Source organism: Oncorhynchus kisutch, linkage group LG8 (genome assembly GCF_002021735.2).
Source record: "Oncorhynchus kisutch isolate 150728-3 linkage group LG8, Okis_V2, whole genome shotgun sequence".
Classification (NCBI taxonomy): Eukaryota; Metazoa; Chordata; class Actinopteri; order Salmoniformes; family Salmonidae; genus Oncorhynchus; species Oncorhynchus kisutch.
In genome coordinates, this window is record NC_034181.2 from 44,714,582 (window position 1) to 44,735,879 (window position 21,298).

A 21,298-nucleotide genomic window follows, 5' to 3' on the forward strand; every position below is an offset into this window, starting at 1 on the left:
GAGACAGAGAGAGAGACAGACAGAGAGACCGAGACAGAGAGACAGTGAGACAGACAGACAGACAGACAGACAGACAGACAGACAGACAGACAGACAGAGGGGGAAGAGAGAGATATTGAGAGAGACAGAGACAGAGGGGGCGAGAGAGAGAGAGAGAGAGACAGAGAGAGAGAGACAGAGAGAGAGAGAGACAGAGAGAGAGAGAGAGAGAGAGAGACAGAGGGAGCGAGAGAGAAAGAGAGAGAGACAGAGAGAGAGAGGCAGAGAGAGAGAGAGAGAGAGAGACAGAGAGAGAGAGACAGAGAGAGAGACAGAGAGAGAGAGACAGAGAGAGAGGGAGAGAGAGACAGAGACAGACAGACAGACAGACAGACAGACAGACAGACAGACAGACAGACAGACAGACAGACAGACAGACAGACAGACAGACAGACAGACAGACAGACAGACAGACGACAGACAGACAGACAGACAGAGACCATTCCAATGTCCATTACTGGATCTCTGGAACTATATCTGAAACTGATTAGTTTCTACTTCTGTTGGGCCAATCAAACAGGGAATAGGTAGAAGGAGAGCATCCCAGTGTCCATTATGTCTGGGTCTGTACTTTTTTAAATCAGAGATGTACTAATTAAAATGGCAAAGATATAATAGGAATTGTGCTAAATGACCTTCCAGATAATTGTCTTTGAGGACAGCTGTACTTGCCCCTGTGTTCATGAAAAAAGTGTGAAATGCAAACTCTCTGACCTCTCTCTCCCTCCCTCCATCCTTCTGTTCTGTGTGTTTCTCCAGCCACTGTTGAGGTCCAAGCTGTGTGTGTCCAGTGACCCCCCAATTGACTCTCCTCAGACAGTGACCTTTGACCTGGGAACAGACAGCCCTGGTCACCCCTCACCCCGGTTCAACCCCCTCCACCAGTTTGACCACATCGGCAGCAACAAGTTAGACCAGGTGGGTCCTCTGTCCATTCTTCTTATTTTTTGATACCATTGTTTCAATTGAAAGCTATAGTTAAGCAATAAGGCACGGGGGTGTGGTATAGGGCCAATATACCACGGCTAAGGGCTGTTTTTAATCACAACGCAATTAGGAGGGCCTGGATAAAGCCCTTAGCTGTGGTATATTGGCCATATAATCCACAAACACCTGAGGTGCCTTGTTGCCATTATAAACTGGTTACAAACATAATTAGAACATTAAAAATAAATGTTTTGTCATACTCGTGGTATACCATGGCTTTCAGCCAATCAGCATTCAGGGCTGGATCCACCCAGTTTATAATTGTCTTTCTCAGTTGCAGTTGCTTCTACACAGGTGTGGTTCCTCAGTTAAGTCAGAATGACTGCTTATTAGCTTGATGGGGGGTCCAGCGAGACCCAGCGGTTCTATTGTTGAGCAATTAACATCCCATCATGCTTAGGATCATTTACAAAAGTGCTGGGCAGGCCATTATTTTGGCAAACCATGGCTATGCTCCCATTGGATGGAAATGCCCCTATCCACAGGTCACGAGTGGTCATTGAATGGTCATGAAAACGATGTAAGCCATATGCCATGGCCATCTCAGTTACCAGATCTCGACCCAACTGAACACTGATGGTCGATTCTGGAGCAGTGCCTGAGACAGCGTTTTCTACCACCATCAACAAAACCACCAAATTATGGAATTTTCTATGGAAGAATGGTGTCACATCCCTCCAGTAGAGTTCCAGACACTTGTAGAATCTATACCAAGGTGCATTGAAGCTGTTCTGGCTCTTGGTGGCCCATCGCTCTATTAAGACTCTTTATGCTGCTGATCCATTATTTTAGCAGTTACCTGTATGTGTCTTTAAAGTTGGGTCAAGGCCACTAAAGTTGTGTTGGAATGGGGAGTACTGGGCACAGTGACCACCTCAGAAGCTTTTTGGAGATTTCACTATTCTCCATAGGTCTTCCTCTCCTCTCTCTCGCTCTCTCTCTCTCTCTCTCTCTCTCTCAGAACAGCATTTATGTTTGTGAAGGAGTCCAAAGAAACATTAAAAGGTGAACGAGAAGAGGCATTTTTACCTTTTATTTTTAAAGCGACTTTTAATGTACAGCTCTTCAAGGCTTTGAGCAGAAGCCCCATTACCCCAAACGTTCTCCCCTAAGCTTCGCATCAACGCCAAGTTAAAATGTCTGATATTTTAGGAGCTACAGGTAGTTAGGTTCAATGTGAGATAACTTCTCTGTCATGGGACACACCAGCGATATCATACATAACAATCAACAAAGTCCCATATTTTCCAGATACATTTTTCTCTTTGTACCTCTTTGGGATGCGTTGATGCTGTTGTGATCCCTTCTAAAAGACCTGCGTTTCTGCTATTGTTCTTAGAGCGACACACTATAATCCTCTGGCTTTCTGTTTTCTCTCGGTTATCAGAGGAGGCTGCATAGCTTGCATAGAACCATCCCTATTCAAGAGAATGATTTAAAATGCCTTCTCCGCTTTAGGTGCCTGTGTTGTTTGTCAAATCAAATGGAGGGAGGAGAGAAAAAAGCCAGATCCATCATCACCTCTGAGGGAGAAGAGGGGGGGGGGGGGGAGGATGGAGGGAAGGGTGCAGTAGTCACGCTTCTCCTCCTTTTGGTCAATTAAACTCAGCCCTGGAGTTAAGAGTGACATTTTGGCAATCAAAGCAATCGGAATTTAATTTGCCTTTCCGACAAAGTGCGGTTCTTCCCTGCTCACAAAGGCGGGGAGAGAGAAAGAGAAAGAGAGAGAGAGAGAGAGAGAGGGGGGGTGGGGGGGGGGGGGGAAGAGAGTGAAAGAGAAAGGGGGGGCTGGGCGGTGTGCCATGGAGAAAACAGTTCGAAGAGTAACGACTCCCCTCCCAAAATGTATTTATCTTTTTATAAATGATGGCTACATCCCCCCAAATGGATTTATAAATTAATTGCTGTCTTATTGGAATAAAAACCTTCTTGTGCGGACATGATTGATATGGCGTGTCTTCGTCCTCGTTCAGGACCCCCCCTCCTCCTTAGTTAGTCCACCCCAGCTGGAGCTGTAATTTACTGATCATATTAACTCAGATTAATAACTAACAATAGTGTCTCCTCATATATCAACAGGCAGCCGTGGGAGACTGGGCCTGGGACTGGGCCACACTGCTGCCAACTTACCAGGGGATGAGTCAGGTGACCTTGAGAGCACTCCTGGTCAACAGGTAATGGCTCCACCCTCTTTTGAGCTGATGAAGAGATACTTTGCGGCACATAAACATACAATACCTAGGCGGTTGAGTTTCCTCTTTTATGAATGTATTTCCCCGGATCTCCCCCTTCACCAAAAAAACGTCAGACGGGACACTTTTTGTGGATGGCGACTTTGCACTCTTACTTTTTTATCAAAAGACCGGGGCTCCTGTGAGTTTCATGGAAGGAAAGGAGAGACAGAAAACAGTCAAAGAGTATGCATTTCTTAGAAAATAACAAGACAAAAGTATTCAACTACTGTTACAAGCTTTGTGACGAGTGTGAGTGGAATGTAGAGGGGTGTGAGTGGAATGTAGAGGGGTGTGAGTGGAATGTAGAGTGGTGTGAGTGGAATGTAGAGTGGTGTGAGTGGAATGTAGAGTGGTGTGAGTGGAATGTAGAGTGGAATGTAGAGTGGTGTGAGTGGAATGTAAAGGGGTGTGAGTGGAATGTAGAGGGGTGTGAGTGGAATGTAGAGGTTGTGAGTGGAATGTAGAGTGGTGTGAGTGGAATGTAGAGGGGTGTGAGTGGAATGTAGAGGGGTGTGAGTGGAATGTAGAGTGGTGTGAGTGGAATGTAGAGGGGTGTGAGTGGAATGTAGAGTGGTGTGAGTGGAATGTAGAGTGGAATGTAGAGTGGTGTGAGTGGAATGTAAAGGGGTGTGAGTGGAATGTAGAGGGGTGTGAGTGGAATGTAGAGGTTGTGAGTGGAATGTAGAGTGGTGTGAGTGGAATGTAGAGGGGTGTGAGTGGAATGTAGAGGGGTGTGAGTGGAATGTAGAGGGGTGTGAGTGGAATGTAGAGTGGGTGTGAGTGGAATGTAGAGTGGTGTGAGTGGAATGTAGAGTGGAATGTAGAGTGGTGTGAGTGGAAATGTAGAGTGGTGTGAGTGGAATGTAGAGTGGTGTGAGTGAAATGTAGAGGGGTGTGAGTGGAATGTAGAATGGTGTGAGTGGAATGTAGAGTGGTGTGAGTGGAATGTAGAGTGGAATGTAGAGTGGTGTGAGTGGTAATGTAGAGTGGTGTGAGTAGAATGTAGAGTGGTGTGAGTGGAATGTAGAGTGGTGTGAGTGGAATGTAGAGTGGAATGTAGAGGGGTGTGAGTGGAATGTAGAGGGGTGTGAGTGGAATGTAAAGGGGTGTGAGTGGAATGTAGAGTGGTGTGAGTGGAATGTAGAGTGGTGTGAGTGGAATGTAGAGGGGTGTGAGTGGAATGTAGAGGGGTGTGAGTGTAATGTAGAGGGGTGTGAGTGGAATGTAGAGGGGTGTGAGTGGTATGTAGAGTGGTGTGAGATAGGGTGCAAGCCCAGGAAGAACTCCTGGCCCTCTGCTCTATCCTATTATCTGTGTGGGTGTACTGAGATGTGTGTATATATGATGAGCTTGTAGTGTGCCATGATGCAGAGGTTGGATCTTAATTTGATCACCCTGTTGCTGGAGAATGCAGGAAATGCAATACAGGAAATGTAAAACTTATAGTGTTAAAAGGGCTTCTGAAGATTGTTATTTCCACCTTGAAATGTCATACTTGATTTTCCCTTACAAAAAATGTACCAACCCCTACAAAAAATGTACCAACTCCTACAAAAAATGTCCATGAATTATAATCCAAATAATAATCCACATTTCCTGTTGCTGCAGGATTGTTTTCCTGCTGTAGCAAACTGGCTCAAATTAAGATCCTACATCTGTAAAGGTGTATTCCGTCACAAGGCCTTGAAGAGGTTATTATCAACTGGGGAGAGGGGGCTAATTTAGATCCTCATGTCACCTGATTGAAGCGGTGCTCAACTTTTCCAACTTTCTCTCCCTTCCCCTCCTCCCTCCTTCCCTGCTTTGAACAGGGGCATAAATATTTATGCAGGTAGGTGACACATATTAGGCAGCAATACTTCAGCCCACACTCAGACCTCAATTCACAGCTGTCACCCTGAGAGCTATCAGGCTGCCGTAAGGCTAGTGCACCTTGTCTCGCTGGCCACATGAAATCCATTTTAAATCAACCTCATTGTTACACGCACCTTCTAACAAAGGGCAAGCTCTGCGTCTCTGCCAAGGACACTGTTCTAACAAGGGTGAAGTGCAACGCGCCCGTGTCCCTGGGCTCAGCCCCCTACTCCTCTCAGCCCCCCACCGCCACCACCACTTTGTTGCACATGTGTTCAAAACAGATACTGTCAGGCCTCGTCTGAGCCAAATTACTGCAAGGATTATTCATGAATGGCCCTGAATGGGGATGGCAGAACTGTATGAGGAGAGAGAGGGAGGGTGAGAGAAGGTAAGAGAAAGAGAGGAAGAGAGAGAGAGAAAGGGAGAGAGAGAGAGGGGGAGAAAGAGAGGGAGAGCGAAACAGAGATAATAGAGATAATTCTGGCATGGAAGAGAGGGACGAGGGGAAAGAGAGAGGACAAAGAGAGAGCGAAAGGGTGAGCAGTCGAGGATGGCAGAGAAGGCGAGTAGGGAGGGTGTACATATAGAATATTATATCATTCGTAATTCATCCTAATCGTGCAGTAAAAGCGTCCACGATTGTCTAGTTTGCCTCATTAGTCTGCTCTTTGTTGAGAGAGGAGCAGGTTTACAGGGGATTACCAACTGGCTTTGGATTTGACTGAGACGCTCAGAGAAGAAGAAGTTTGCGGGATAGCTCTAAGCTGTCAAAGTTTTCCCTGGACCCTCTCTCCTTCTTCTGTGGTGCCTCTGGGAGGGCATGGAGAACCCCTCAAAGCATAGGAGGACAGACTTGGTTGAAAAACATGATGATGAGGAGCCGATGGAGGAAGTAGATGATATCGTAGTGAGAATGATGGCGATGATGAGGATGACACTCATTTATATCACATTGAGTAAAGCAATAACAACTAGGCCAGTTCATACACAACTTTCGTTACACTTTACTTCAGAGGTGACTTTGTGACTTTGTCCTCTCCACTAACTCATCTTCCTTATTGCCACTGAGAAGATTTGATAAGATTTAGCCAGTCTCCTTGTCTGTGAGTCCACAGCCCAGCCTAGCCCGTTCACCCAGGGTATATTGTATTGTGCCAGTGGCATGATAGTTTGAGTGTCTGGACTTTAGATCACATTATAATGGAGGGGCTAGGAGTTAAGGGATAAATCCACCCGAAACCACTCATTCCTTGAAATGTTTGTCATTATAATAAGGTTGGTAGCAACATGTGTAAATCGTTGAGGGAATTGTTGCAGCTCAAGTCGACTACGAAACCCACAATGCAATGCTCTCTCTATGGGCTGGGTGGCTAGCTCGTTAGAAGACAACCTTCCACGTTATGACATCGGCCAGTATTGAAATCTGACATGTATGATAGACATATTCCTATTAAAACCCCGGTGTCATTCTGAGCGGATTTCTGCCTGCTTGAACGGCAGTAGCTCAGATACACACACAGACAACATGAATTGACCCAGGGATTCGATAGAACATCACTCAGAGATGCACAAAAAAAAAAAAAAATAACATTCACAAATGGGTGAATCTTTACATTTAAGAAGCCAGTGTGTTACAGGAGACTTGTTAAATTAGTGGTGGGATGGCTTCATTTACGGGACAGGACAGCACACACACACACACACACCTTGACACTGTTGTTGAGGCCGACAGGAGCGTAGAGGATTTATACAGGTGTGGGTGTCCTTCTTTGTCACCTGTCACTTTGGCGCTTCTGTGGCCGGCATGTCATCCATCATCTTCAGGTTGAGATTTTCAACAGAACCAGCCTGATTAATCCTCGCTAGCCCTCCAGGCCTGCTACCTGACAACTAAGACAGAGCCTCCCAAAATCGTCCCCCAGAACTACATGTCAGCTCACATTTTATATTTGGCATTTTGGTGATTTAGCAGACGCTCTTCTTCAGAGCATGTTTCCCCCAAAAAAATTCAAGCGCATGTGAAACAATGTACAGTGAGAATATCGATACATTGTATAGAGTCATACCGTACATATGAGCTGAAAAGTTCAGAATTTCTTCTGCATTGTCACTGGTACTACCGCCTCTGGTACAATAGTAGTGCAGTGCTTTGTGGGAAATGCCAGTCCACGCCACCACACGGATGAGTAGATTTTTAAATCACTGCGATAGACACAGTGCTTTCAGGAAGTAGACAAATACCATCTGTTCCAAACCGCCACCATATGGTGGGCTTTTTCCCTGGGAATAAAGTCAAAACAAATATGTCAGAATGTTCATCTTTCTTTCTCCACGGATGCTGATCAACCTGAGGAGAGGCTCTCTGGTTCTCAACATGCCTGAATGAATGGTCTCGGCTAGGGAGGGAGGGAAGGGTGAAGGGGGAGGAGAGGACTGTTGTTTATTCGTCTTAAAGGTGATGCTTGTTTATCTCTGTGGAGTTTTAAATTGATCTCAGCGTTTCCCAAGCGTTTTTTTCCTCAGGGCCCTCTTTGAAAAATGTCACCATTTAGTTGTTTTGAAGCTCAGTTTCTGCAATTCAACGTAGTTTAACGAGACCTCTTTTGATAGGCTATTTAATTATACTAATGGATCAGGAAAATAAAGTCTAGACCTGATTTTCCAAAATGTTATTCCTCTACCAAATAAGGTTTATTGTGATCATTTATATGAACCCTCAAATTAAATATACTGTTGAAGTCGGAACGTTACATACACTTAGGTTGGAGTCATTAAAACTCTCCACTAATTTCTTGTTGACAAACTATAGTTTCGGCAAGTCTACTTTGTGCACAACACAAGTCATTTTCCCAACAATTGTTTAGAGACAAATTATTTCACTTATAATTTACTGTATAACAATTCCAGTGGGTCAGGAGTTTACATACACTAAGTGGATTGTGCGTTTAAACAGTTGGAAAATTCCAGAAAATGATGTCATAAAAGCTTCTGATAGGCTTATTGACATCATTTGAGTCAATTGGAGGTGTACCTATGGATGTATTTCAATGACTACCTTCTAACTCAGTGCCTCTTTGCTTGACATCATGGGCAAATCAAAATAAATCAGTGAAGACCTCAGAAAAAAATGTCGGCCTCCACAAGTCTGGTTCATCCTTGGAAGCAATTGGGAGCAACTTATTGTGGGATGCTTGTGGATGGCTCCCCGAAACTTTTGACCCAAGTTAAACCATTTAAAGGCAATTCTACCAAATACGAATTGAGTGTATGTAAACTTCTGACCTACTGGGAATGTGATGAAAGAAATAAAAGCTGAAATAAATAATTCTCTCTACTGTTATTGACATTTCACATTCTTAAAATAAAGTGGTGATCCTAACTGACCTGAAACAGGGAATTTTTTACTAGGATTAAGTGTCAGGAATTGTGAAAAACTGAGTTTAAATGTATTTGGCTAAGGTGTATGTAAACTTCCGACTTCATCTGTACATATTCTCTTTTGCAGAAAGTGAACAGATCAATTGACAGCGTCAGAGTCGCACAATTTTTTTTCACGCAATTTCTTTGACTCTTCGACTTTAAAAGGTTGTAGCTCAGATGCTGAATGTCATAAAGACAAAGCAAAGATATTCCCATGTGTATCAGAGTTGTGTCTTCCTCTGGCATTTTACCACTTATTTCTAACCTAAAGCAACACAGATTTGTGCATAATTTGAGATTGCTTATAAACAATCACAATTCATTATTTTACCCCTCAAATCAGGGAAGGTCCCACGCCCCCACTAAACAGTGGCACACCCTATGCGGGGTGCCCCCCCTAGGTTGGGGACATATGTGACTCGACCAAGATTGGTTAGTAACTGATGACATGCAATCAGCTACATGTAATCTGTTTACAAAAAAACTGTCACTGTAATCAGTTACCTTGCCAGCAAATAAATATTTAATCAGATTACAAATACTTTTGAAAAAGTATATGATTACTTATTGGATTACTTTTGAATTCGGAAAGGACGTTGCCTTGATAACTTTCTGTTTTCCCAATGACATTCAATTCGGCATAGATAAAAGGCGCAAGTGTGTTTGTTCCACCTGAACGAGTCTGACCCCAAATCAGAGACCACTATGACGACACACCAAATGCATTTGATGGACCCTTTCTTCTTCTTTGAATTCCTCTTAAGGGGAAAGTCATCCAAAAAGGATGTTACCGATGACAATTTTGGACAGGTAACTCATAACTGTAATGGATTCCATTTGAAAAGTAGCCTACTCACCTCTGGACTCGATGAACTCCGACATCACAGGCAGAACAGAGCTATCAAGGTTAGGGAGAGTGATGTTTCTGCGGTACGGAAGAAACAGCCCGTTTCTGAAGCCGTCGGGCGTCCTCCATCTTGTGAGCTAGGAAATTCAAAAAGACTGTCACTTTTGAAAGTCAGTAGCATGTGATGTGTCATTGAGCAAGGACTCCCTTTTTCTCCTCTGTTCCCTCGTGGTGGTGTCCCTCCCTGTTGCTGGAATATATATTTTGTCTCGTCGGTTCTACACACTTGTTTTGTTGTACTTCTCCATTTGGACAGCACTGACATATTACGTTTTTCGTTAGCTGTCATTTGTGGCCTCATTTATAATCATTGCATACCAAATATACCAACAACAACAAAAAGTGCGTGTGCCAGTTTTCACACAAAATGTGGCATTTATAAAAACTCAACTTGACATAAGAATGTGCTGAGCTCCCGCAAAATTCAGACCATGTGTACGCCCAGTTTCTAGTGGTTGAAGTATTGCATTGCAAGCAAGCAAGTAGCCTAGTATTTTGTGGAGATGGGGGATATGATGACATGCTTATTCACAATTTTAAAAAACACAGGTAAATAAAATGCAATCATTTGCCATTAGTGAGAAGAAAGAAAAAATTGGGGGGGGTTGCATCTTTGCATTCTAAAAAGAATTAGAAATAAGCACCGAATGTATTTCCAATCTTATTTCCATGATCATTACAGAATAAATTGTTCACCTTTTCTGACTGTGATGGTTTCATACTCACGAAGAAGCTTATAGGCCTACAACGTCCCATTTCTCAGTTAATTGGACCCACTTTACAATAGTAAATAGATCAACTAGACCCTATTTCAAGTATATTTCTCTGTGCGGTCCGATCCGGAGCGCAGTTTAACGTAGAACAGACGGTTCACCTCATTTCTGATTTTTATAAGTAAACAATAAGTAAACAATATTTAATTTATAAACATAATATATCATACGTATTTTCATAATCATTGCAGAATAAATTCCTGGGTTCATATTCAGCCATGTCACCCATGGTACAAGTCAGTATTCAACCTCCCTCCGTGTCTGAGGACATTGGGTGATGACGTGGAAACTGGCCACTAGGGGGCAACAGTGAGCGCTGTTACCTTCAAGTAGGTTTCGGTTTTATGGACAGGGATGATGGTTGGGCGTAAGCATCTGCCTCTGGTGCCCAAGGTTGCATGTTTGAATCCAACAATAGAAAACTATTTTTTTGAATTTTGTTTTAAGCCTATCCAAAACCTTAACCCTTTCCATAACCATTCCTAACCATTCCATACCTAACCTTAAAAAATGTGGAGTTAATACCTAAAGTTAGCCTTCAACACTTTTGGAACAACTTCAAGATTTGACATTTTGGGACAACTTCGAAATTTGATGTTTGAGAAACATGGATGAACGTCTAATTCTGTCTTGAGACTGTGAGAGCTTGTTGGAATGATGCGTATTTTTCAAGGCGGAGTTTTAGTTCTCGTTTACCCACGCACAGTTTCAGGACTGGTCTGATTTACAACGGGAAACATACGTATGTATGGCATGCACCAAGTTTATGAATCTCGATATTTTGGGGCATGTGCAGTCTTTTCAGAAATGGCGCACACAGATATTTAGTTTTAAACGTACGCAGCGGTTATAAATGACGCCCCTGGTGCAGTTTTGTGTGTATTGTGTGTGCGTGCATGTGTGTGTGTGCATGCATATGTGTGTGAGTGAGTGTCTGTGTAGTGGTCTGTGTGTATGCCCGCGCGCACACGTGTGTGCGTGTGTGATATCTGGTGGTTTGCTCCGAAGGCGAATAAATCAGTGATGCCTGGGATAAGGCCGTGGCCCTTCCTCACACGGCACAGACAGGTTGAGAGGCTCATTAATCAAGCGCCGAGTCACAGATGTGATGGCTTCCACACAAACCGCCAGCAGACTGTGAAAGTCACATCCAACTGAGTCAACTGTCAGGTAGGCAGGCAGAGCCGAACTTCTCCCCTCTCCTGGTCTTTCTCTCTCTCTCACACTCTTCCTTTTTCTCTCTCTTATTCTCTGCTTTACTTTCTATCTTGTCTTTCCATTCTCACCTCCAGTGTGATGCCCCAGTGTGGTCCATCTGAAACAATAGTCTTGTCTTTCTAACAATGTGTTATACAGGGTAAATCGGTTCTGAAAATGGAGTCACTACAGTCGAATAGTCTATGTTGGCTACAGTGAGGTGACAGTGGCCTATATGCTGTTTGCCCCTCTAACGATTTCTCTACACCGATAGCTCCAGCAGCAGTGCTAGAGAAACGCCTCTCCAGGCTCAAACGGCCCATGAGACTCATTTCCTCTCTGATCAAACAACGGGAAAAACAGCCATGTTGCTGTTTGCCACGGCTCCTTCTACCATCAGATGCCGCCACGGTGAGCACCAGTCTCGACTCGTCACTGCGCCGCCTGAGATCCCCTTAATCTGCTTTAAAGTCCTCCCAGCCGGGAGAGTGAGTGACAAAGCCACCCGTGCCTGATTAAAAAAGCGGTCCCTGGATGCGACAGATCTAATGACAGGCCGGGTGGCGAGCAGCGGCTGGCGTGCGTGAAGGGAGGGAGGCGTGCATGCCGTGGCTCTGGATTGGGGAGGCGTACCCCCTGCGCGTGTCTCATTACCCCCTCCAACCTTCGTCCGCCAAGTGCCAAGCACTCCGCCATTTGCATGGTGGCCAGGAAAATAATTATTAGAGGGATTCGTTTCTGTCACCATTAATCTGTGACTTAGTGATGGGCTGGGACCAGGACTTGGAGATGGAGGCTCACTCACTCACACTAGTTATCTGTTACTCAAACATTTGGGGCTACATTTTAGTCTGTAGTTTTCTATTGCAGGGTTGAAGTTGTCCTGTTCAAATGACTGCAATTGTACTTTCAGATATGTGTGTATGTAGTTTCACATGACTGTGTGCTGTAGTTGTAGTTTCACATGACTGTGTAGTTGTAGTTTCACATGACTTCCTGGGTGTAGTTTCACATGACTGTGTAGTTGTAGTTTCAGATGACTGTGTGGATGTAGTTGTAGTTTTAAATGACTGTGTACTGTAGTTGTAGTTTCAGATGACTGTGTGGATGTAGTTGTAGTTTTAAATGACTGTGTACTGTAGTTGTAGTTTCAGATGACTGTGTAGTTGTAGTTTCAGATGACTGAGTGAATGTAGTTGTAGTTTTAAATGACTGTGTACTGTAGTTTCACATGACTGTGTACTTGTAGTTTCAGATGACTGTGTGGATGTAGTTGTAGTTTTAAATGACTGTGTACTGTAGTTGTAGTTTCACATGACTGTGTAGTTGTAGTTTCACATGACTGTGTGCTGTATTTGTAGTTTCACATGACTGTGTAGTTGTAGTTTCACATGACTGTGTAGTTGTAGTTTCACATGACTGTGTAGTTGTAGTTTCACATGACTGTGTACTGTATTTGTAGTTTCACATGACTGTGTAGTTGTAGTTTCACATGACTGTGTAGTTGTAGTTTCACATGACTGTGTGCTGTATTTGTAGTTTCACATGACTGTGTAGTTGTAGTTTCACATGACTGTGTAGTTGTAGTTTCACATGACTGTCTACTGTATTTGTAGTTTCACATGACTGTGTACTGTATTTGTAGTTTCACATGACTGTGTAGTTGTAGTTTCACATGACTGTGTGCTGTATTTGTAGTTTCACATGACTGTCTACTGTATTTGTAGTTTCACATGACTGTGTACTGTATTTGTAGTTTCACATGACTGTGTAGTTGTAGTTTCACATGACTGTCTACTGTATTTGTAGTTTCACATGACTGTGTGTTGTATTTGTAGTTTCACATGACTGTCTACTGTATTTGTAGTTTCACATGACTGTGTACTGTATTTGTAGTTTCACATGACTGTGTGGATGTAGTTGTAGTTTCAGATGACTGTCTGGTTGTAGTTTCACATGGCTGTGTAGTTGTAGTTTCCGATGGATGTGTAGTGCAGTTGTAGTTTCACATGACTGTGTAGTTGTAGTTTCAGATTAATGTGTAGTGTAGTTGTAGTTTCACATGACTGTAGTTGTAATTTCAGTTGAATGTGTGGTTGTAGTTTCAGATCACTGTGTAGTTGTAGTTTCACCTGACTGTGTAGTTGTGGCTTCAGATGACTGCGTGGTTGTAGTTTCACATGACTGTATACTGTGGTTGTAGTTTAACATGACTGTGCAGTTGTAGCTTCAGATGACTGTGTGGATGTAGTTTCACATGACAGTGTAGTGCTAAACAGAGTCCCAAACCAGACAGCTATCACCCCCCCCCCCCCACACACACACAACACCATTCTGATTGGCAGGCCTCCTGTTTCCCCTTAATTCCTCTTGATTTAGCCAATAAATTACACTTCCAAACCTGCTAAAGCATTTACAGGTATTAGGAGCAGAACACTCCACAATTAAGGCCCCTTCAGGTAATTACAGGGCTAATTTAACGGCAAGCAACTGCCACTTCTCTATGTTCAACATGTTGCCCCCGTTTGGCTGTTTCTCCATCATACTTCAGAATGGGAAATGAAATTCCCTTTTTTTTCATAGACTTTTGTGTTAGGCTAACTAAACACTTTCTGTAAAAATAATGACAGGTCCCCTACAGAATGTAAATTCTCTTCGGAAAAAAAGGGTTCCAAAAGTTGTTGTTTTCCAGCTGTCCCCACAGGATAACCCTTTTTGGTTGCAGGTAGTACTCTGTGGAAAGGGTTCTACCTGGAACCCAAAAGTGTTCTACCTGGATCTACCTGGGTTCTAGGTAATTTCTTCTAGGGGTGTATGACATAAAACAGCTTGGTTCATATTTTAGACCAAATTCTTTCCACTTTACACCCCTCCATGACCAGACACTCACATGGTGTCCTGCCCTCTTCTGTTATTATGATATCAGTATCACTACTGTCTGTATGATGTGGTGATCCACAGCCTGCTACACTAGTGTCTCCAGAGGTCTCTGGCATAAATCAGGCCTGTCAGGCTGATGTCTCAGTGGTGATCTCATCTTGTCCTCGAGGTTGGAGTACAGGTGGAAGTGTATCTGATGCCCCAGAGGGTTGCCTGATGAGGGGGTCAGACCTCCACCCCAGCCCCTGGGCAGATGGTCAGCTTGCCTTCTCAAAGCCAAGACACATTGAGCGGTCATTGAGATTCGGTGACATTTATCTGTAATAGACTCTGGGTGTGTGCGTGCGCGTGTGTGCGTGTGTTTGTGTGTGGGCGTGCGTACACACACACACACACACACACACACACACACACACACACACACACACACACACACACACACACACATACAGGCTTTTAGTAGTAGATGTGTGGTGAAGGTTGTTGGACCATGGTTGAGAAGGAGAGCCTGTCACTACATATGCCCTTCCCATGGCCCTGGAAGATAAGTTCACAAAGCCAAAGTAATTATCCACTCATCTCTCACTACAGGCTGTGTGGTTAGACATATGCCTGTGTGTGTGCGTGTGTGTGTGTGTGTGTGTGTGTGTGTGTGTGTGTGCGTGTGTGCGTGTGCGTGTGTCTCCTAGTATTCTTTTCACATGTGTGATGGAAAGGAAGAAAACATTGATATCTCGAATGGAACTGTTAAGATATGCATTGTTGTGTTAGATTGCTCACATCATTGTGTTCCCTGAATGGCTCAGAATGGAGGATGGTGGGCTACAGGGCATATCCACTGACCTGAACACTCCTGCTTGCTGACCCTGTAACTCTGTAGAGTGCACGTAATTGCTGACATTTGGTTGTTTTGTCTCTTTAACTGCCAACGGTGACCGTGTTTGACGAGGCCCCTGGACTCCTGTCCCAATGTATGACGTTTAGGCCATTTTTGCATTAAACTCCTCTCTCTTTCCGTTCCTCTCTTTCCTCTGTCTCTCTCCTCACTATTTCTTCTTTCTCTCTCTCTTTCTCCCCCCCCCCCCCTCTCTCTCTCTCTCTCTCTCTCTCTCTCTCTCTCTCTCTCTCCCAAATTGCTTCACCCATGTCCACCTCCTTTGTCTTGACAGCGGTACACCCATTTAAAGTGAACACTCCACATGGCCAGAGCCGTACTCCCTATTCTTCTAAACCCACATACACACCATTTCGTTCTCCTCCCCTCTTGTCCTTCCACCGGCTCCCTCCCCATTCACCTGGTCTTGTTAGCCGTCCTCTTACTGTCTCAAGCTGGGCTGTGGGGTGTGTGTATAGCCTGGCCTTTGTTATATTTCACTCCTCCGCTTTCTGGATGCCACGCTTTGAACAAATGCCTCAAATACGGACCCACAAAATATCATCATTCACCCTGTCACTCAGCACACCACCTGCAATCTTCTGTGCAGTGGGGCGCCCAACCACCACGTCTAAACAGGGTATATGCACTCTAGAGCAATCAGAGGTCTTGCTGTTCCAAATGCCTCTTTCTGTCCGGTCCTCTTTACTGAAAGCATCAAGCACTACACAGTCTTTCAACAAGGAAAAGGGCAGTCCAGTATTCCATCTTTTACATTCTTCTGTCTGTGTATAAACTCAGCTGGGTTATTAAAAGCAGGTCTGAGCTTGGCCCTCTTAATGCAGCGGACTGATTCAATGGATAGGAAAGACACGCTGTGGTCATGCCGTTGCGCCGGGAAGCTTCCGGGTGCTGCTTTTGATTGACTAGGGCCGTAGTCTTCCAAACATTTGCTCTTTTGTTACTCTCCACTAAGGTTAGCTGTCCGACGGTTTTCCTCTGGGCAGAAGCACGGGTTCAAATAGAATCGTTTTGTCTCTTCCTTTGCATATCCCATAAGTGTACAAATATATGCCTTAAGTTCTGAGAGTTCTGCTACACAATCCAACTTTAGAATCGTCTCCTTTGTAAAGACGCGGGGGGATTTTGCTTGTGATGTGACAGGTTGCTATGTTAGCCCAAGTTGTTTTTGACAGAGCACAAAGAAGGGGGAAAAAAACAACATAAAAGCAGTATATTGAATCTTTCTTCAGAGGTGGAATTGCAGTCGCTGGAATCAATTTCTTTATTTCCCTTTCTTACTTTAAAACGTCTTTGTTTACTCAATGTCTTTACACGGTCATGACTGTTACGCACATTCTGTCAGATTTGAATTTGGCTTTTGGAGAAATTTTGGTGGTCCTGAGTGCTTATTTGAATTCACGGCCGGACTGGTTGGAAGCATCTTTTGCAGATCTAGTTTTATGCGGTGATGAAAACCACTATTTTCTTTTACTTTTGACCGAATGCAATTTGTGATTGCATGACATGTTTTACTGCTACATGGCAGCCAGTCTATGAGATGTCCATTTTGGATCACTGTTTTATCTCCCTGCCCATCTCTCTTTCTCTCTCTTCACCTCTCTACCGCTTCACTTCTCCATCTCGTTCCCTCATTCACCTGTCTGTGTTATTATTAAATGTCTGTGTGCATGTGCACAAAGATGTGTGTGTGTGTGTGTGTGTGTGTGTGTAGCCACTGTCAGTCCAGGGCTGACCAATAGCTGTACCAGACAATCACTCACCCACGTCTTCCTGTCCGCAACTCTAGCCCTGCCTCCCTCCCTGTCTCCTTCAGCCTCCTCCAAGAGGTCTCAATGCCAGTGTGTGGTAGACCTCCCACTGTTCTCAAGGTTGTCCTCACCCTCACCCCTCTCCTCCACCCTAACACCCAAAGGGAATTTGACGGGTTGGAGGATGTGAGAGTTGACTTGCTTCTCTCACTCATGCTCTCCTCCTGTCTCTTCCCTCCTTTTTCTCCTCCTCTCTTGATGTTATCTTGGAAACCCAACCGCCTGCTGGCACACTGCCCATAGTTTGACACCTCTTTCCTTGTTTTGGGATGTCAGCCTGCCTGTAGTTTTCTCTAGGCCCTGCCAACAGTGTGGGGCTTCTGCAGGTATGCCTCCACTGCAGGTATGGAGCCCTCTCCTTGTGAACCATGAGAGGGCAAGGGCACAGGCGAGATGAGTGAACTCGGTGCGGGTATGTGCAGGCTTCTTGAAGAGAGCACATCAGTATGTGTACCTACCAGTGGCAGTGGTTTCCAGCACGCTGGTTGTAGGCTACTGAAGCTGTAGTGAATGTGTCAGGAGTGCCTGCAGCAGAGGAGAAGGAGCCACATCCTGATGTATGTATGTGCAGCTCAGTGGTGAGATATTGCTGTTGTCTGTGTTACTCACCACAACATCTTTGGCATGACAGAGCTGATAATAATCCATCTCCCTCCTTCTATTTCTCTCACCCTCACTCTGACGTACCACGTCTCCCTCTCAATCGCTCAAACCCATTTCTCTCTCTCCATCTCCCCCTATTCGCTCTCCCTCTTTCTATATATCTCCCATTCTTTCTCTGTCTCTTGTCTCTCGCTCGCTCGCTCTCTCTATCTCTCTTTTTCTCTCTCTTTCTTTTTCTCCCTCTGTCTCCCCCCACTGCATCTCTTCTCTCTTTCATTGTCACATTATAATGGAGCACTTTGAGAATACATAGTAGGGGGACTTACTGTTGGGAAGTGTGTGTGTCTGCGTGCAAGGCAGCATTTACAAAGGGCTCTACCCTCAGGAGGCAATAGATCACTGCAGTGGGGAAGAGGAGAGAGAGCATACTGTAGTGCTAGTTTACAGTGGGTGATCAGCGTACAGCCAGCTAGCTACAGAGAATCAAAGCTTGGCTATTTATTTTAGGGGCACATTTGTGCGTCGGAGAACAGTGACCGGAACTATCAAAGGCCTCATCCACAAAATGAAGCTGTCAAAGTGGGCCGACAGCTGAGTCCCGAGGCGAAGTTCTCTCTCCCGCTCTCTCCCCCAGTTATTCTGATCGCCATGAAAACCTTGCAAGCTCAGAAAAAAGGCCAAAACGAACCAAGAGCGTGTGTAACGGCGTCCGTGATGAGATGAATTATGAATGTGCCTAGAGGATTAGACAACAATGAGTAAAATCACTGGGATCCTCCTCTAGCTTCCTCACCCTGAGCACATTCACTAATTAGTACTTTCACACACACACACACACACAGACACAGACACAGGCACGCACACACACACACACACATTGCACCATTATTGCATTAGGCACACCAAGTTATGAGTCACTGTATTGTATACTGTTGAGTTAATGTAATTAGTATTGCAAATGTTTGTGGAATGTTAATTTGATTGTATGATTCTGTAAATGTTGTAGATTTTGTATCCGGGTGCTATTCATGGTTTAGGCAGTTATACTATGCTACCTCCTATGCATAGGCAATTATCTTAGCAATTCCACGATTACATGAAAAGTATCATCACTCATTTCCTTCAACTGTTAATAGGTAGCAAGCATAATGTGGAATGGTTAGATTGAAATAAGTCATAAATAAATATGCCCTTTCCCCCCTTTGTAGCCTCCTTCTATGATTGCGCACACACTGTGAAAACATAACATTTCAAAATAGAGATATATATTTTTCGCATAATTGCGCAGTATATTTGTATAATAGACACAATTCGAACCAACTAATTAGTATCCATGCACCGATATAGAGAGAGGGAGAGAGGGAAAGGCGGTGGGAGGAGGGGGTGAGGGTAGATAATTAGACTGAATTAAGCCATCTCTTTTAATCCATCCCTTGAAAGAGAGAAAGAAAGGATGGGGTTTAGGGGGCTGGGGTGAGGTCTACACATTCACCCCTCTACACTTTACTTCTCATCCAGGCTCCCTCCCTCTCTCCCTCTCTCCCTCCCTCCCTCCCTCTCTCCCTCACTCTCCCTTCTTTTTACTCCTCTGTCTGACACTCTCGCTGAATGTGTGGGAACTGGGAGGCATGGTGCTTTAAAGACACAGAATGGATCAGCTTGTGTTTCTAAGGCTGTAGAAGTGTCCCATTGTCATGATGTCAGTGCAACTCAAGAAGGCTGACCTCTGGACCCTATGGATTCATGGGTGCCCATCGCCCCCCATTTTTACAGGCCAGATTGCCATTGTCCGCCCACTAGGGGGTATCCAAGCCTTTTGCTATGGAATTCAAGGCACTTATAGCAGACGACACAAAACGTTATTCTGCCGAGCCGCGCCATCATCCACTCGTCTCTCTCTCTCCAACCCCCCTGACTCAGGCTCTCTCCCTTACTCTCGCTGTCTCTCTCTCTCTCTCACACACACACACACTGGATCTCTTGCTGTCTCTGATGGTCGGTTTCCAAAAATATAGCATGCGCCGCCAGGTGTCGCAAATACATCGTCGGAGGGTTGTGGTTTCAGTGGAAATAAATCAAGGCACGTATATGGGGGATGTGAGCTGACTGGAGCTGTGTGTGTGTGTGTGTGTGTGTGTGTGTGTGTGTGTGTGTGTGTGTGTGTGCGTGTGCGTGCGCGTGCGCGTGCGCGTGTATGTGTGTACGTGTATGTGTGTACGTGTGTACGTGTATGTGTGTACGTGTGTGTGTGCGTGAGCGTGTACGTGTGCGCTGGCGTTCATATGAGCATGTGTGTGTGTGTGTGTGCGGAGGTCAGAACAGGTCACTAGATTGTCCCTCAGATGTTTGATATTTTATGTATAAGAGAGGGCTAGAGTGAAGGGATAACTACGTCCATGACAGAGGCATCTGGCTGCCACAATCCGCCACCTCAGCACACAGGGAAAAAAAGAAGAGTGGAATCAACAATGAAGAGGGGCTGCTTTATCCAGAGTGGGTTCGAAAGAGAAAAACCTGCAGGATCAGAAGGGGAGCAAGAATACAACTGACAAACTCTGGAAAATCATTCCAAATCAACGATGCTAATTACCGTGTGCTCACACGCGTGCGCACACACACACACACGTACACAACCCCCCATTCCACAAAGGCTACACACACATAAACATATTCTCCCTGAGAAATGACTAAGAGAAATACGCTGTGTTTGAAAGCGCTTTGTTTGCAGTTGAAGGGGGGGGGGGGGGAGACACAGCCTGCATGCCTGCGCCGTACGTCCTCAGATCCGGCTGTGTTCGAGCCGGAGATTCCCCAGAGTGGAGCTATCCCAACAACACAGACTCGCTCCTTCAGGGAGAAAAGTTTACTGCCTGACGCTTTTGTAGTGAGACTCAAAAGAGTTGCGGCAGTCAGCATTAAAGGCCCAGATCTAAGCAGACGCCTCCAACAGAAATACCTACAGATGAGGGGGGAAACGGGGAAGATTGAGACATTAAAGACAAACGTTAAACGCTTTCTTTATGTGCGCTTAGTAGCACGTCGACGACAACAAAAACTAAACTACAACCGTAATCGCAGCGCTCTTTGTTTGTGCGTTTTCTTCTTTTTCTTTGAGGCAGTTGTAGACGCTGATTTAATATTCACCCCGGGTGGTTACCAGGGCAATGTGGTGGCGGTGGCTGCATGGTGGATGGATGACATCATGGTGGCTGGGCTGGGCTGTGATGTGATGTATTGTTGTGTGTGTGTGTGAGAGGCAGAGGGCCTGGGTGCTGGCTAGACTTGGCAGCCTGGGCTGGCTTCATCAGATCATGGCGGCGGGCTGGCGGTTGCATGGCATGGTGGTCTGTTGTGGCGTGCATCTCTCTGCCCCTCCCCGTGTCCCTGCCTCTATCCACACATAGCACAGTGGTGGTTTGTCCCACCGCCGAGTTCTCCACGAGGACAAATTCATTATTCAACGCACATCCTCAATTCAATTTGAATTCGCCAGTTCAAGTCACCTTTTACCATGCCACATGTATTATTTAGGCCAACGCTTTGGCCCTGTTTCGATGTGGAGCTTATCGGATTGTTTCAGCCTGTTATCACAGTTGCATTGTACTGTGATATACACTGAGTGTAGAAAACACTAGGAACACCTGCTCCTTCGATGACATAGACTGACCAGGTGAATCCAGGTGAAAGCTATGATC

General features: G+C 45.0%; 1 protein-coding gene across 1 annotated transcript in view; it reads left to right on the forward strand.

Moving 5' to 3' along the window:
* Window positions 1–21,298, forward strand: part of kiaa0825 (KIAA0825 ortholog) — a 153,221-nt gene that overhangs the window by 66,947 nt on the left and 64,976 nt on the right. The window contains exons 18-19 of the mRNA XM_031830426.1: window positions 799–957; window positions 3,106–3,200. Of these exons, the coding sequence (XP_031686286.1) occupies window positions 799–957; window positions 3,106–3,200 (254 nt within the window). The remainder of the gene's footprint in view (window positions 1–798; window positions 958–3,105; window positions 3,201–21,298) is intronic.